We start from the raw sequence: 15,352 nt of genomic DNA on the forward strand, positions 1-15,352 counted from the left end.
GAAATTTTTCCAAGTTTGCAGCAAATTCATTTGGCACCAAAACCTGACTTGAACTCACACAGAGATGGGCTATTTATCCCCCTCGGTGAGAATACCATAAGTTTTGCTACAGAAGTGTTTGTGTGTTTATTAGAGGGTGCTGCCTTGGACACAACTGGAAGTGCTACGTAGTATGCATTATGAGCACTGTGTTACCTTTGTTTTTTAAAGAATCTGAAAATTTAGAACAATGAAACACATCTGACACTAAAGTTTCTAGATAAGGCATGGTAAACCTCTATTTACTGTTCTCATCTTTTATTAAGTGCATTTATAATTTGGACCCGATCCTATGTAGCATTTTATTTTTCCATGTAGCAACTTTTATTTTTCCATGTTATCCAATACTTTACCTAAATGTGATTTTAATAGTTGCCAAAGTTTTATGTTATGGATCATATGTAATTTATTTAACTAATATGCTGTTCTTGACATACTTGGTAAAGGGAAGAAATTAATTACCCAAGTAACCAGTTAATCTTGCCAATCCTTCCTTGATTATATAAATGTATCACCACCTTAAAGCCTATCCAGTATAATTAGCATTATTCCACAAATCCAAGTAGGTAAGGGAGGGGATACCATTCATTTTTATGCTTAAGCTATTAAAGGTTTCCAAATTTAAATTCACCAATGAGCCAAATTCCTTCTTATAATTAACTGGCCAGCCAAACTAAATATTGTATCATAAAACACTTTCTATGTTTCCACTAGCAGAATGAAACATTAGTGTAGTCAAGTATTTCTTCAATGGCATCCTGCCAGTCTGAAAGTTGTATTGCATGCTCTAAAGTGCCGGGCTCTCAGTGATGCTATTGTTGATGGGTAGCTCTGTGAGTCAGAAATGCCCCAGGAATCACCAAACACATTAAATTATGTTGGTTACAGATTCCATATTACAGCATTTAAGCTCACCATCCTTACTCTCTGAAAACGGGTATTTGTAATATGGCTTATATCGTGTTTTTTGATGAGCTAACGTAGATATTTAATTTTCAATAGTCAAAATATTTGATTAACTATGACTTATTTTCAATAATGTAGTAGATTTTATGGTGAAAACTATCTCTTCCAGGGTCTTCAAGGAATACCAGGCCTTCCAGGTGATCCAGGCCCAATGGGACCCCCTGTAAGTATTTGCTAAAACTGTTCTGCTAAGACTTCACACCTGCTGGAATGATGGATGGTGAACTGTTCCTCATTGCCTTTTGCTCTCTGTGCTTCTGTGTAGAGTATATAGCTGTTGCCTAGAAAAGTGGCAACCCCCATCTCAGATTTTCATTTAATATTACTTGAGTTTTCTCAAGGCTGTGGAGATTTGTCATCAGAATTCTGCCAGACCAGAAATCAGTCTGTGGTTAAGCTAGTCTATTTAAATAGAAGTTGTGTATAAAAGAATGTTCTTTTTTTCGTTGTAATTTTTTAGCATCTACCTTTGGAAGAGATGTTTATATCATCACACCCTTACATTCTTAAGCACCATAAACTAAGACTTTATTTTCTACAGGGAAAAGTAATGGGTCAAGGATCATCAGATTCCATTTATTTTTATTCTTTTTTTACGGATTAAAACACCCTCTACTTTACTCAGCACCTTTCTTCACTGCCCTTCAGACATGGCATCGTGGTCATACTGTTTTCCTAAAACAGAATCTCTTTTCCTTTCCACCTGTTAAATCCAGTCTCTCACAAAGTAAAGCTCAAGCCTAGTGTTGCCAGTTAAAATGCAGGACATGTGGTTAAATTTGAATTTCATATGAACAATTTTCTTAGAATGTTTGTCCCAATTATTGTATTTTTATCTGCTAAATATAGCAAATCTACTCGTCTTAACTTCTCCAACTCTTCCCTTCTGAGAGTCCCTGTGCAAATGGTGTTTACCACACAAGCAGGAATGTAGTCACGTTCCTTAAGTGGTTTGAACCATAGATTTGCCATAATTAAAATGATATCATTTATGTTTTGACCACAGTTATCCACAGCAAACCTGGCTTCAAATTATAGACTAAAATTAAAAGTTAAGAGAAAGAGTTGTGAAAGGAGCCATGAAAATTATACCTAACTCTATTCTCACAAAAATAATTAGAATTAAATTTTATTTTCCATGGTAAAATGCAGATCGCATGACTCAGTATGCGCACTGTTAAGTCTGCGCATCCTGAAGTATGTAAAATGTTGATCACTACCAAAATTATAGCTCATTTAGGGAGGCATAATGTTATGTAAATTGCCATTTAAACAGCAAGGCTAAATTCTTAAATGTATCAAAAGGTTCCAATTAAGGTCATTAAATGTGGTTGGCCAAGGTGAAAAGCAACCACAAATACAAATTTTACCCTTGCAACAGCTTATCAGCAGGATACAGCTGCTGTATCAGCCTGCAGAAATGCAAGCTTGTAGGACTGATTTAATTAGAACTAAATGACCTTCAAAATGTATCAGTTTTAGACCAACTTTCAATACCCTTTGTCCACTTAGTTGTTTTTGTAACAAACTGAGTTTTGTGTTTTACAGGGCTTATTGGGAAGAACTGGACATCCTGGTCCCTCGGGAGCAAAGGGTGACAAGGTACAGAGGAAAGGCCTCAGCATTTGAATTGGGGCCTGGGGTCAGGGCAGGGTGACCACTTACACAGAGATCAGTCTCATCCAGCAAAGCTTGAGAGTAGAATGATGTCAGGGAATAACTATTCTTATGGTGGGCATAGGTCCAAAAATAGGTCTGAACGAGTGCAGGAGATATGTTCTAGAGAAAAGGATGAATAGGGCACTTGTGCTATACTGCAGGAGTCCAAGCTGGACCCAGCATCCTGGGCATGCAGCTTTGTGGAAGGATGGTGCGGGGAAGCCCCCTGAAGAGGTGGGTAAGGTGGTCTGTATCGGGAGTTGCAGCCACAGGTGCCCAAGCTTCAGAGGTTGGGCTGGTCATCAGGACCAGGATTCCAATAAATGCAGGGCTTGCTGAGAAGATCTGGAAGTTCTGTCATTTGAGGGAAACAGACTGAGGAACCAGGACAACTTGTTTCCCTGGGTTCACTGATTGCACAAATAGATTGTGGTGGTCAGAAAAAGGAGCAGCAATACAGGAGACAGACAGGAAGACCACAGGGCTGCATAAGCTTACCTGATTAGGATCTAAGCTGACCCCACAGTATGAATGCAAACAGAGCCAGCAAATGAGTGAAATAGGACTAACTCTTCAAATTAGGGAAAAATCAAAAGTACACCAAGCACACAAGTGGCTTCTACCCTGAAATGACTAAAATGGGGCAAAATGGCATGAAGAAACAAAGAAATCCCAAGGAATTTGAAAGGACACAATGTGCTTATTCTAGATAGTCTCAGCGCACACTTGTCTGACAATATTCCGAGGAGTTTGCCCAGCCCCACCGGCTTTGTTCTCTATAGGAATTATTCAGTCAGAGAGTTGCCTTTTGAAGTTGATGGGAATTCCACACTGAGATGAGCTTTGGGGCATAATCAAGAATGAAAATATGACTTTTACTTGTGCCAGAAAAAGTCTATTCAATAGGCACATATTTTTCCTTGTTTGTTGTCCTCTCCTCATTCATGAGAACTATGATATAATTCCCTGAAGGACACTGCCAGCAGTCAGCAGAGTACGGCCCGCCTTAGAGAGACAGCCACCATCAAAGCAGTTTTCAAAACAATACATGCATTGTTGCCCATTATCAGTCAGGTACATCACAAGATCAACTTGACAGTTTATTTTTATTAATAAATACACAAACAAAAAGTTTTTAAGATAGTTTCTTTTAAAAATGGGGAGACTGGAATGAAATCCTTCGTTAAATTTATGGAAATGGACTGAAATCCCTCAAAATTCTTGGGCATGGTAAGTAGGAATTTTACTCTCTCTGAATTCTTTTTTAACTAACCACTTCTTGCCATTGCTCCTCATATTCAGAAACTTAAAGGATTCTAAAGGAAAAGTTACAGGAATAACTTAATAAGGGCACCAAGGGGACTGCAGTACCTCTGCTTATCAGGGACCAATAACCATTCTGTGTTTTGTGAAAATAAAAGTGAAATCCATTTTTCAAGTTTCAACTTGAATTCATTTTTCACAGATTCCATTTTCAGTCTGCTGCTTCTGTAAGCAGAATGTCTGAAGCTGCTTGAAGTGCACAGAACATTTTCCTTAAACAGTGTTGAAACACGGCTTCCTCTGTTCAGTGGGACAGGCCTGCCTTGGTTATGAAGTCTAGCATTAACCTCAGAAGTGAAAGAAATTTCTCTTCCTGCAGACACAAAACAGGCTGTGATTTTCTACTTTGGTCAAATTATGCGTATGATCCCTCTGGTTCCCAAAAGGTGAAGCTGTGGAGGTGAGGCTAAAGTGAGGGGCTGACCCAAAGAGCCACATCTCAGAGCCTGACCCCTGGGTGTCCGGCTCTGACTTAAAATAGGCTTCACCCCTGGGGTACCCATAGCAAGAATTTGAATGGGGGAAAAGGCATTTACCTTTTCTCTCGTCTGGAGCTGTATTTCCCAGGATGAAAGAGAAAGGCCAAGCTGAGCAAGATTTTGCAAGGCCTGAGCAAAATGACAACCCATATTGATTTCAGAGTACAGCTCTCCGACAAAGTAAAACCAGTTCATAAACCTGGGGTAGAAATGTCTAAATCATTGATTTGTGGTCTAAATATCCCTTGCAGGGCAGTGAGGGGCCTCCTGGGAGACCTGGACCACCTGGACCACCTGTGAGTTGTTTCAGATTTAAAACTTACATTCATGTGTGTCTACTTAAGATATCTATATCTCAGGGGTCAGACTACACTTAGATGTGCTCAAGGATAAAAAGCCATCTGAGTTTTGTGTATAAATATAAATGTTAGTCAGTATTTTTCCTGATTTTTCAGGAAAAGGCTTTGGGGAGACCTGATTTTCCCCTTTAGCTCCGCTCCAGTGTGAAATGCTCAGATTCGCATACTGCAGGCTTCCTGACTGTAAACTCAGGAGACCTGGGTATGTGTCCAGATGCTCCACTTCCTGCTTGGGGGGCCCTGGGAAAGTCATTAAACCTCAGTGAGCCTCAGTCGCAGAAAATAGATGGGCTTTAAAAAAAGATCCCTTCCAGCAATGTGAGTTGGTACAAAATTTGGTGTTGTGCTGTATGTATTCATTACCGTCCATGATGTCTGAGACGCAAGGAAATTCTATTTATATAGCACCTAGTGAATAAAATGTACAAGAGCCATCGATGTTTTTATGCTCTTGATTGAGACAGATGTGCACTTTGTCAGGGAGACCTTGGGAAGAAGAGGTACCTCTCTCTGTAGCAAGTCTGCCCTCATGTGGGGCCACGCTCAAATCGCAGCTGAACTTTGGGCCAGGCCAAAGGTTCTTTTCCACACTACGGCACAGGAACAGTTTAAGGAGCCGCACTCAGTGGAGAAGGGGCAGGATTCCTCTGTGACTTTATGAAGGCCACAAAGATATGTTAATACTTTTTGTGCAAATGCAGGCTTTGCACACATAAATAAAGCAATTTACCCTCAGTTTTCCTAAACCTGGTCTTCATTTTGTTTACTTACCTTCTCTCCAACAAGGAAACAGGGCAGAAAGCATTTGGGGCTCAAATTCTAAAATGCATTCCCTCCCCAGTGGCATAAACAGCAAAAATATAACCTGAACTCATGAAAGATACCTGTACTTTGCAATGTGCTTACGAAATCTTCCTCTTCCCTCTGAATTCTCCAAAACTTCTTATTCTTTGAGACAGATTAATGTTGCCTTTTGGGGGCAAACCTCTACTCATTTTGGGAGGATCTCAAACAAAATTACCCTTTGTCTTTCTCAATTTAGCAAATTAACATGTAGTAGACGTTCAACAGTTGTCAAATGAATGTGTGAAATAATAAAGGACTAAAGGAATGAAGTGTGTTTCTTCCACCACCAGTGTTTTGAAGACGTGTGTGAGACATGCTCACTGTGCACCACTAACCATGATTGTCCTCACACAGTGAAGTGATGGTTTCTTCACCTCTGCACCTGAAATGTGGACGTCACAAATCTACATTTGTAGCTTATTGATTGTTTCAAACTTTCTTTAAAAATGATAAAAGATCCTAAAATTTTCATATGCAAAAATGTGTGAGTTTTAAAGATCTCAAATTAGTTCTTTTTAAGTGGTAGTCACTCTGGGACTCTCCATTCTCTGGCCAATTTTATCAGGAAGTTCTTGTTCCCCATTGTTCTAAAGAATATGTTTTTGTGGCAATGTCCACACAAGGTTGTGAGTAACATAATCTCCCCCATTTAACCTTAATTTTCTGTTTAGTATGAAAAGACTGGAAAAAAATTACTTTTCAGCAGCCAAATTGTTCCCTGTTCACATCTTCATCAGCAGCATTGCGTTATAGCCTGCAGGTCAGCAGGCTGTAAACAGTTAGCATAAATTGGCAATTCAGAAACTGAATTTTAATGCACAAATAATATTTTCCTCTGAATGCATTAGTGTCTCATCTGTCGACCCTGAACATTAATCACACCCCTGCTGCCCATGTCTCTGTGCTCCAACTGTAGTTCACACTCCTCCTCATTCTCTCTTCTGTGTTTGCTTTTGAAAAGCCAAAAATAGAAATGTTGTATTCTTTTACTTATAGTGTTAAACTCACTTTCTAAAACAGAATAGGGAAAATATCTTTTTGTGAAAAGATATAAGGTAGAGACGCCATTAACTTAAAGGAATAATTCTGTATCTCATTTCTTTCCTAAGGGTGTCCCATTCACTGAAGGAAATGGAATGAGCAGTTTATATAAAATCCAGGTATCTACTTTTATAATTATATGAAGTAATTTTTCAGTTAGTATTAATATAATTCTTACCCTCTTTTTCTTTTTATTTTTTGAAGGGCGGTATGAGTGTTCCCAGTTATCCAGGGCCCCCCGGCCCTCCTGTGAGTATTACCAAGCTGAATAACCACAATTAAAAGAAAACAAACAAACCTCCAAAGTTCACACACACACAAAATATATAGAACCAAAATTTTATGCTGGAAGAAATAATGAAAACAATGATAATAAAACCGAGATGATGTACACAGCCAAAATAATGAAAAATAGCATTACACATAGCTGTGTCATTTTTTGCTTGAAAAATCTAAGAACTAATAAGATACAATACAAAAGAAAAAAAGAAAGAAAACCTAAGAACTAAATCAGTTCCCAAGCAATCACTGCCATGGCAGTTCCTTCAGGTTATGTTTCTTCAACTTATTCTTCAAATCTAAATAGCAAAACAAAACTTGCAAATATTTTTATGTGTATTAAAGCAAATTGGGCAAAAATGCTTCATATTCTGTCATTTTGCTTCAGTCATTATTTTTAAAATGACTTCCCTGTTTTTCTTGTAGGGCCCAAAAGGTGATCCTGGACCAGTGGTATGTATATTCACGTGTTTTCTGTCATCTAGAAAATAGATCTTTATTAAAGCATGGGGAAAGAGCCTCAGGCAGAGATGCCCTGCCTTCTTAGGTGTTCACCAGTTAACACGTTGGAGGTAGCAGGCCGGCCACTGAAGAAACACCAGCAGTGTGCTCTTCTGTGGCGGATACCGGCCAGCAGTATCCATCTCTACTGCGGATGCTCGTCGAAACACGAGAAAAACATACACAGAGACAACTAGGTCCTGTGGGGAAATAGGGACAGAATGGCCACTCTCTCTGGTGGAGAGTGCCCCATCTCCATTCCCAAGCAGATTTTTATTGAGAATACAGACTCAGTTTGTGGATTCATAGTCTGGCAGAAAAGATCAAAAGAAGCAGGTGACTTACAAAGGTGCAGACAGAACCCCTGCTGTGATTCTGGGCAGAGCTTGGAGTTTTAACATATGGCTCAAAGGGCTAGTTTTGTTTCCTGATTGTGCCTTCATATTCTAATTTAATAACATCCTCCAGCAAACAGATCTCACAGGATCTTGCATATTCTATGTCCCAGGACTGATTACCCTGGGGGTCCGCCATTTCTGGTCTGGGCTGCACCGCCCCTATTATTTCCACAGGCCTGAGTCAGCAGAGGAGACAAAGGCAGCCAGGAGACTTGGATTATTCACTTCTCAAAACAAGGACTCAGGCTTTGACAAAGCCGAGGGGACAGGGGTTGATGTCCATCACCCCTTCATTTCCACAGCTCCAAGTCTCTTCCCAGAAGCCTCCACATGATCATGCCTGTCTGAGGTGATTCCCTCTGTGGGGAATCTTACCCATCATTGGCTAACTGATCAAGCTAGGAGGTTTTGGCACAGAACAGGCAGCATTCATGCCAGGGAAATAAGTTTTGTCTCCTTAGTGGCTCCTGGTCCAGAGGTCTCTCACTCAGCCTAAGTCACAGGGGGTTACAGCTTCTTGAGACCAGGCAGGGCGGTCCCCAACACTCTTCATTTGTAAGATGCATCTGCCCTGATGTGGTCACTGCTCTTGACGTTTGTCTTTCATCGGTGTGTTTTAAAGTCACCCTGTGATGGAGGAAGGCACATATAAAGCTCCTGAAAGATGGGACACTTTCTTCTAATAGAAAGCTTTTGATGATTGGTTTTATACTAAGTAGACTGTGGAAGAGAAATACTTACTGGAAAGAAATTCCTTAACATATCTGCCATCTCCACGACCAAAACGGGGGAGGCTATTTATGTGCTTTGAACGTTAGACAGCTATCCTGTGGATGTGGCGAGCTGCCACGACCCCGCTCATCAGGAGTCCTGTGTTGGGAGTTTAGCGCCACCCCCTGAGAGCTCAGGTCCTCCGCTGCCACTGCCGGAAGGCTGATAACTGTTCTCAAGCATCTTTCCCAGCCGTGGGGTTTCCCTGTGAAAGTTCTGCCAAATTCAATTAGATCCCCCTTATTCCTTGGCGCTTTTCCTTGCTGTGTCCTTTTTAAGCATATGTCCATCTTTTATATTTCATTTGTATGTCCTTTAGCTTCAGGGTCTATTCCTGAAACTCAGATGTACCTGAAACTGAACAAGTAAACTTTCGAGCCACTTTACACTGTCATGTGAAAAAACTTAAGTCACTTTCTTCACAGTATAGTTTGGTAAAACTAGATGAATAATTTTAAATGAACAAAAGAACTAACCATAAAAAGTAATATTTTCACATCTAAAAGTATTTTCAAAGGAGATGAATTAAAGAGCTTACTTTTCTCGTGGGGCACTATATATCAACAGCCAATTCATTTTGCCCTGAAACTGTGACTTAGACCAGTTAGCAGCATTTCTCAAACCCCAAATATGTCATAGAAAAGCTTCCTTTGGTTTGCTACTCATTCTGCCCTTGCTTTATCTGTAACTTTTTCATGCATTCACCAACTATATCTTCATTCTAATTTCAATTGCTTTCATCTTGTTGATAAACATCTCCTCCTGGTCTTTCCTTCTCATCTTCATGCACACAGAGCATGCCCTCTGAACCATCAAGGGGCACCTAGGCTTCTCACTAGCCTTTCTAGAACATTCAAGTTTTATCATTAACAACTACAATAATAAAAACTTCTTTTATTATTTTCAGAGACAGGTGAAGGGAGGGAGGGAGACAGAGAGGAAAGGAAACATCGATATGTGGTTGCCACTTACACACCAGCTACTGGGGACCTGATCCACAACCCAGGCATGTGCCCTGACCAGTAATGGAACCAGCGACCTTTCAGTGCTCAGGCCGGCACTCCATCTGCTGAGCCACACCAGCCAGGGCCAATGTTCCTTGCTTTTAAAGATATGAATTAAGTGGGTGAAGCACAAAAAAATTGAGTGTTGGATCATGAAGTTAAATCCTGTGTAAACCTTCCGGTTATTTTAGATAAAACTTGGAAAGTACTCTTTTGGACTCTGTGTCAGCACCACCATGCAACATCATTTCCCTTGGGGTGCCCAGCATGGAGAAATAATATCTTATGCCAGAGAAATAAGGTAGGAATGGCAGGATTTTAGGTCACAGAGCAGATAATGAGAAGTCAGGTTAAAGTGGGTGGAGGTAGATTTACTTTAGGAGTATCCCCAAGATGACACTAGATCACCTGTTTCTGGTCTGCTCCGTAAACCTTTTTAGATGAAAATTATCATTAATTGAATTAATTATCTGCTGAGGTGCTGCATTTCATTTCTTTGGTATACAATTTATATGTGGCCTTGAATTAAATATTTAATTATTAGCTATTTTCAAACAAATAGTGATTGATTGCCTACGCACCTTCCTGTGTCCTGAGGATTGTTGGGAATGTAAACAAAGACAACCAAAGAGCTTATTTCCTCTGTCAATAACCCAAGGACTCTTTTACAGAGGTTTATGCAGGATAGAATTTGAATATCTTTTTTCTGATTGGCAGGTTACATATTAATGGACATTTAAAAAGATTTCTGAAGCAAAAAAATTATGAATGAGTCTGTTTCTGTTTTGATGATTGCCAGAGGAGAGTGGGGTCAGAGACTGGGTGAAAAAGGTGAAGGGATTGAGAAGCACAGATTGGTAGTTACAAGATAGTCACAGGGATGTAAAGTCCAGCATGTGAAATATAGTCAATAATACTGTAATAACTGTGCATGGTGCCAGGTGAGCCCTTGAATTATCATGGTGATCACTCAGTAAATCATATAATTGTCTAGCCACTATGCTGTACACCTGAAACTAATATACCTGAAACTAATATTGAATGTCAACTATAATGGAAAAATGCTTTTTAATTGAAAAAAGAAAGAAAAAAAATCAAGTCATATGCTACCCACTTACCTCTCTTGATTTAAAACTTTGAATGTTTATTTGCCCAGAGTTAGCACTTCCTTCACTCTGACCTTTCTAAATGTGCTCCTTGAGGACTTACAGTCCCTAGTCAGCCTGAGGCCACAGCCTGGCATATGTAAGACACTTTTAATGGAAGTGCTCACCCATCTCCTCTCAGTAACACATCAGCCAGATCAATAACTTTTAAAATCACTGGAGATGCCAATCTGGGGTCGTCCTCTGAGGCATTGCCAGGCCTGTCCAGCTCCAGAGAAGACTGGAGGATGATAAACTTGGCTCTGAGGGCTCCATCTTCATCTACTCTGAAAGAATGTAGTCTCATCTTCTGTTAATCTGGCAGCCCCAGGTACCCCACAGACTGGCAAGCATCATTAAGACACAGCTTTTCTTTCCAATTCTTACTGCAATTAGAGTTATCACTGACTAGAGAGATTCATTCTGATTAGATTCTTAATCAGAATAAAAACAATTAATCAAAAAACAGACTTATAGTTCTCCAGGGAATAGCCTTATTCACAAACTATTTTCAAACACCAAATGCAAGAATACAAATTCTTGAAAACAGAGCATACAATTTACTTCCTAGATTGCCAATCAATGTTTGAGGAATTTGTTTTTAGGCAAAATATATCTTTGCTTTTGAAACCAATGCTTAAAATCCTTTTGATCATTGCTCCTGAGTTTCTCATGTTTGTGTTTAACAGGGAGAACCTGGGGCAATGGGTTTGCCAGGACTAGAGGGATTTCCAGGTATAAAGGTAAGTACAGGGGTTAGAAATGTGTCACTGATTCAACGTTCAAACATGTTTACTGCACACCAAGAACTGTTTTAGGTTTGGGAATATATGAGGAACAGAACAGACAAAACTCTCTGCCCTCAGGGAATGTGTATTTCAAGAAGAGGGTACAGAAACCAAACAAACACACACAGATAACTGAATACTACTGTGGGTGAGTGCTAACGGGAAGAAAAAATAGAGCAAGTTAAAGTGGACAAGGGGTGCTGAAGGGGAGCTTGGTAATTTTTAAATAGGGTGATCTGGGAAGGCAAGAGCTGATCAAAGACTTGAAAGACATGAGGGGGAGCTAGCCAAGTCTTCCTCAAGTCTGCAGGAAGAATATTCCAGACAAGATAAATAAGTTCTGGAGATCTGGTATATAATATGGTGGCAATAGGTAACAATATTATATGTATGCTTGAAATTTGCTAAGTGTTCTCATCACATATACATACATACAGTGGTGGCTATGTGAGGTGATGGAGATGTTAATTAGCTTGATTGTGGTGATTATTGCACAATATAAACATATCTCAAATCATGAAGTTGTACTTGTTAAATATGTACATCTTTTTTAAAATGAATGCTGAATGCTAAATGACCTGAGCATTCTTGCTCCATCCAAGGACACAAAGGGAGTCAGTGAGGAGAACGTGGTGGGTAAGATCACTGAAGGAATGATTGGAGGCTTATTGAAAAGGGAGGAGGATCAAGGGCTGAGCCCTGAGCCCCCAACATTAAGAGATCAAGAAGAAAAGGAGGAACTGGCAAGGGATACTAAGATGAAGTGGCCAGGGAGGTAGAAGGATAACTTGGTATCCTGAAAACCAAGTACAGATAATGTGTCACAGAGAAGGGAGTGATTGCCTTCCTCAAATATTGCCCATAGGTCAAGAGTGATGGGGATGGGGTCAAGTAGAATGGATGGTCAAGTAGTAACCATTGCATTTAGCAATGTAGAGGTCATGTAACACCAGAGTAATTATTATTAATTCACTATATTGGTAGGAGCATCTGTTGGCCTTGAATGAGAGAATGAGAAAAGAAAAGAATTAGGGACAGTAAATAAAGTATAAATAATGAATGCTCAAGGAGTCATGCTGCAAAGAAAAGCAAAAAGTGGTCCAGTGGCCACTGAAGGAAGTAGGCAAAATTTTATTAAAAGGATTTTAAGACCATAGAAATACCGGAATGTTTTGTATGCTAAAGAGATGATCCAACAGAAAGTGGAGGAGGGTGGGGAATGATATAGGAGGAAAGGAAAGAACTTCCAAAATATCCCTAAATAGCTAAAAGGGATGGAGTCTGGCTTCAGAGAGGAGCCTGGATAGTTCATCTGTGGAAACAGGTAGGAAAAGAGAAGCATGGGGGTACAGATGCTGATATGGGGGAAGATGAGTTGGTTGGAGTCTAGAGAAGTTTTTCCTGGTTGCTTAAATCCTCTGAGATGGAAGAAGCAAGATCATCATGTGATAGTGAAGTAGGGAGAAGAGGTGGAAATTTAAGGAGAAGCTCTTCTAGGAGGGGGAAGAGTCCAGGGATCACAGAGTGTGATGGCTGGGCGATCCTAGGGGCCCCCTTAAGATTCATGGCCATGAACTGAAGTGAAACAGATCAGCAAAATTGTGCTTTTCCAACCATGTATACACTCAGACAAAGAATAAGAGGGAGTTGTATTTAAACAAGGCTCCAGTTTTGACAGACGGGTACTGGAAACAACAATGGCTCAAAAGAGTTAGCAGTATACACAGGAGAATGATTATAACAGGTAACCATGGAATTTAAATAAGGGAGATTAATAAGGGAGAGAAGCCATCCAGCAAGTGAAGAATAATGCAGAATTTGTACCATGAATGGATTAGAGATCTTGGTGGCATCAAAAGTTTTGGGAGTTCAGGTACTCAAAGGAATAGATTATAATGATAGGAGATGGTGGTCCAAGGTTGGAATGCATAAAATTGAGGTTATGAGGGGATGCAGTTACAGTTCTTGACATGGTCTCAGGTATAATTCTGGAGATAAGAAAGAGGCCAGATCGTTAGAGGGGGGTAGTTCAAAGAAACCAAAGACCTGATTGTTGGAAGGACCATCCTGTCAGAGAGTTCTCTTAATGTTCATCTTTATCAGATATGTAAATGTTTCCATTGAGTGAAAAGTTCTAGCATATTCATTATAAGGGTGAAAATCCTATAATTTCAAAAAGCACACAGTGAAACTAACAAGAATTACCTGTTTCCATTGTCCACTTTTCTATTCTTTTTCTATTTGACTCTATCTATGCTTTATATATTAAAGGCATTACTTCCATTTTATATGTTGGAGTTTTTATCCTAGTTCATCTTTGTCTTTCATTTTTATGTTTAATCCTATTGTATATGTAAATAAAACTTTTATGTAGTCAAATATAAAACTATTTTTCTTTATGAAATCTTGTTTTGCCTTTATGCCCTAATGACTTTTATTCTTATGCTCAACCAAAGATACATAGTCACTTATATTTTCATGTATTTATTTTATACTTCACATTACTCTATTTTCACATAATCCACATGAAATTTATATAGAGTATAATATAAGAAGAAGAATCAAACTTTTTCAAAAATCATTCTGTTATTAACACTCTTTGTTGAATAATACATCCCTTTCTTTACTAAAGTCTTGCTATACATCTTGGTCTGTTTTTTAGTTTTCTGTTCTTTTTCACTGGTATGCTGCTTAATTTTTCACCAACATTTCATTATTTCAATTGTTACAGTTTTTTTATGTTTAAACACTAGTATTTGTTAATCTTATTCTTCTTTTAAGTTTTTTAAATTTTTGTCCTTTCATTTATTTATTACCCTGAATGAGCTGTAATATTATTTGATCAAGCTGCAATTTTATAAGAATTGCATTAAATTTATAAATTAGTTTGGGTAGCAATGACAACTTTACTACATTGTCTCACCCTCCAAGAACAAAACATATCTCTTCATTTGATCAGCTCTTCTTTTATGTCCCTGAAGGAAGTCATGCAGTTTTTTAATGCAGGTTCTGCTTAATAAAAATTGCCATTTTATCATCCCATATATAATTGATAAAATTTTCAGCATTGTCAGCTTTATCTGAAATACCACATTGCCTTTGGAAAAACCGTTGAGTCACTCTGCTGTTCAGAACAATTCAAGGGATCTTCTGATTGGCCTAATGAGAACTACAAAAGTCCTCGTTCTAAATATCTTTATTCTAACCCTACATTCAATGACACAAGCGTAGGAAAAGCTTTTAAGTAGACTTCAGTATGCTCACTCTCTTAGTAATGAATTACTTTTGAATGTGTGGAATAGAAATATTGACTAATTTTAGCTGTAAGTATACAGAGTCCTATTAAGAATAGGTGACAGAAATGATAACATGAATGCTTTTTTTCATTAAGATTATTTGCTTCCATCGACCCTCTAGCATCACATCAGCTGATATTGATAATACTTATCAATTCCAGAGAAAAGCTTAACCAAACTCAAATGATTATTTGAGCACTCATTTTATAGGTAAAGATTTTATAGATGTCATTATAAGTACCATTTTTTTATCCCAATAGGGAGATCGAGGCCCAGCAGGTCCCCCAGGAGTAGCCGGCATGTTGGTGAGTCCACACGATCTCACGTGATTTTCTCGGGTGAGCAGCTGTGTCTCCAGAGCGAACCTGTGGGTCCCGGCGGGCTGGGGAGCACACAGTGGCTCCTATGACACCAGGGTCCTGAAACCTCTAGTTTAAAAAATAAAACCATCTGTTCCT

At 39.1% G+C, this 15,352-nt stretch overlaps 1 protein-coding gene across 1 annotated transcript in view; it reads left to right on the plus strand.

The window, feature by feature from the left end:
• Positions 1-15,352, plus strand: part of COL19A1 (collagen type XIX alpha 1 chain) — a 331,257-nt gene that overhangs the window by 285,029 nt on the left and 30,876 nt on the right. Inside the window, 8 exon segments of the mRNA XM_036024315.1 lie at positions 1,115-1,168; positions 2,554-2,607; positions 4,718-4,762; positions 6,781-6,831; positions 6,917-6,961; positions 7,418-7,444; positions 11,500-11,553; positions 15,155-15,199. Of these exon segments, the coding sequence (XP_035880208.1) occupies positions 1,115-1,168; positions 2,554-2,607; positions 4,718-4,762; positions 6,781-6,831; positions 6,917-6,961; positions 7,418-7,444; positions 11,500-11,553; positions 15,155-15,199 (375 nt within the window).

Source organism: Phyllostomus discolor, chromosome 4, assembly GCF_004126475.2.
Source record: "Phyllostomus discolor isolate MPI-MPIP mPhyDis1 chromosome 4, mPhyDis1.pri.v3, whole genome shotgun sequence".
In the NCBI taxonomy this organism is placed as follows: domain Eukaryota; kingdom Metazoa; phylum Chordata; class Mammalia; order Chiroptera; family Phyllostomidae; genus Phyllostomus; species Phyllostomus discolor.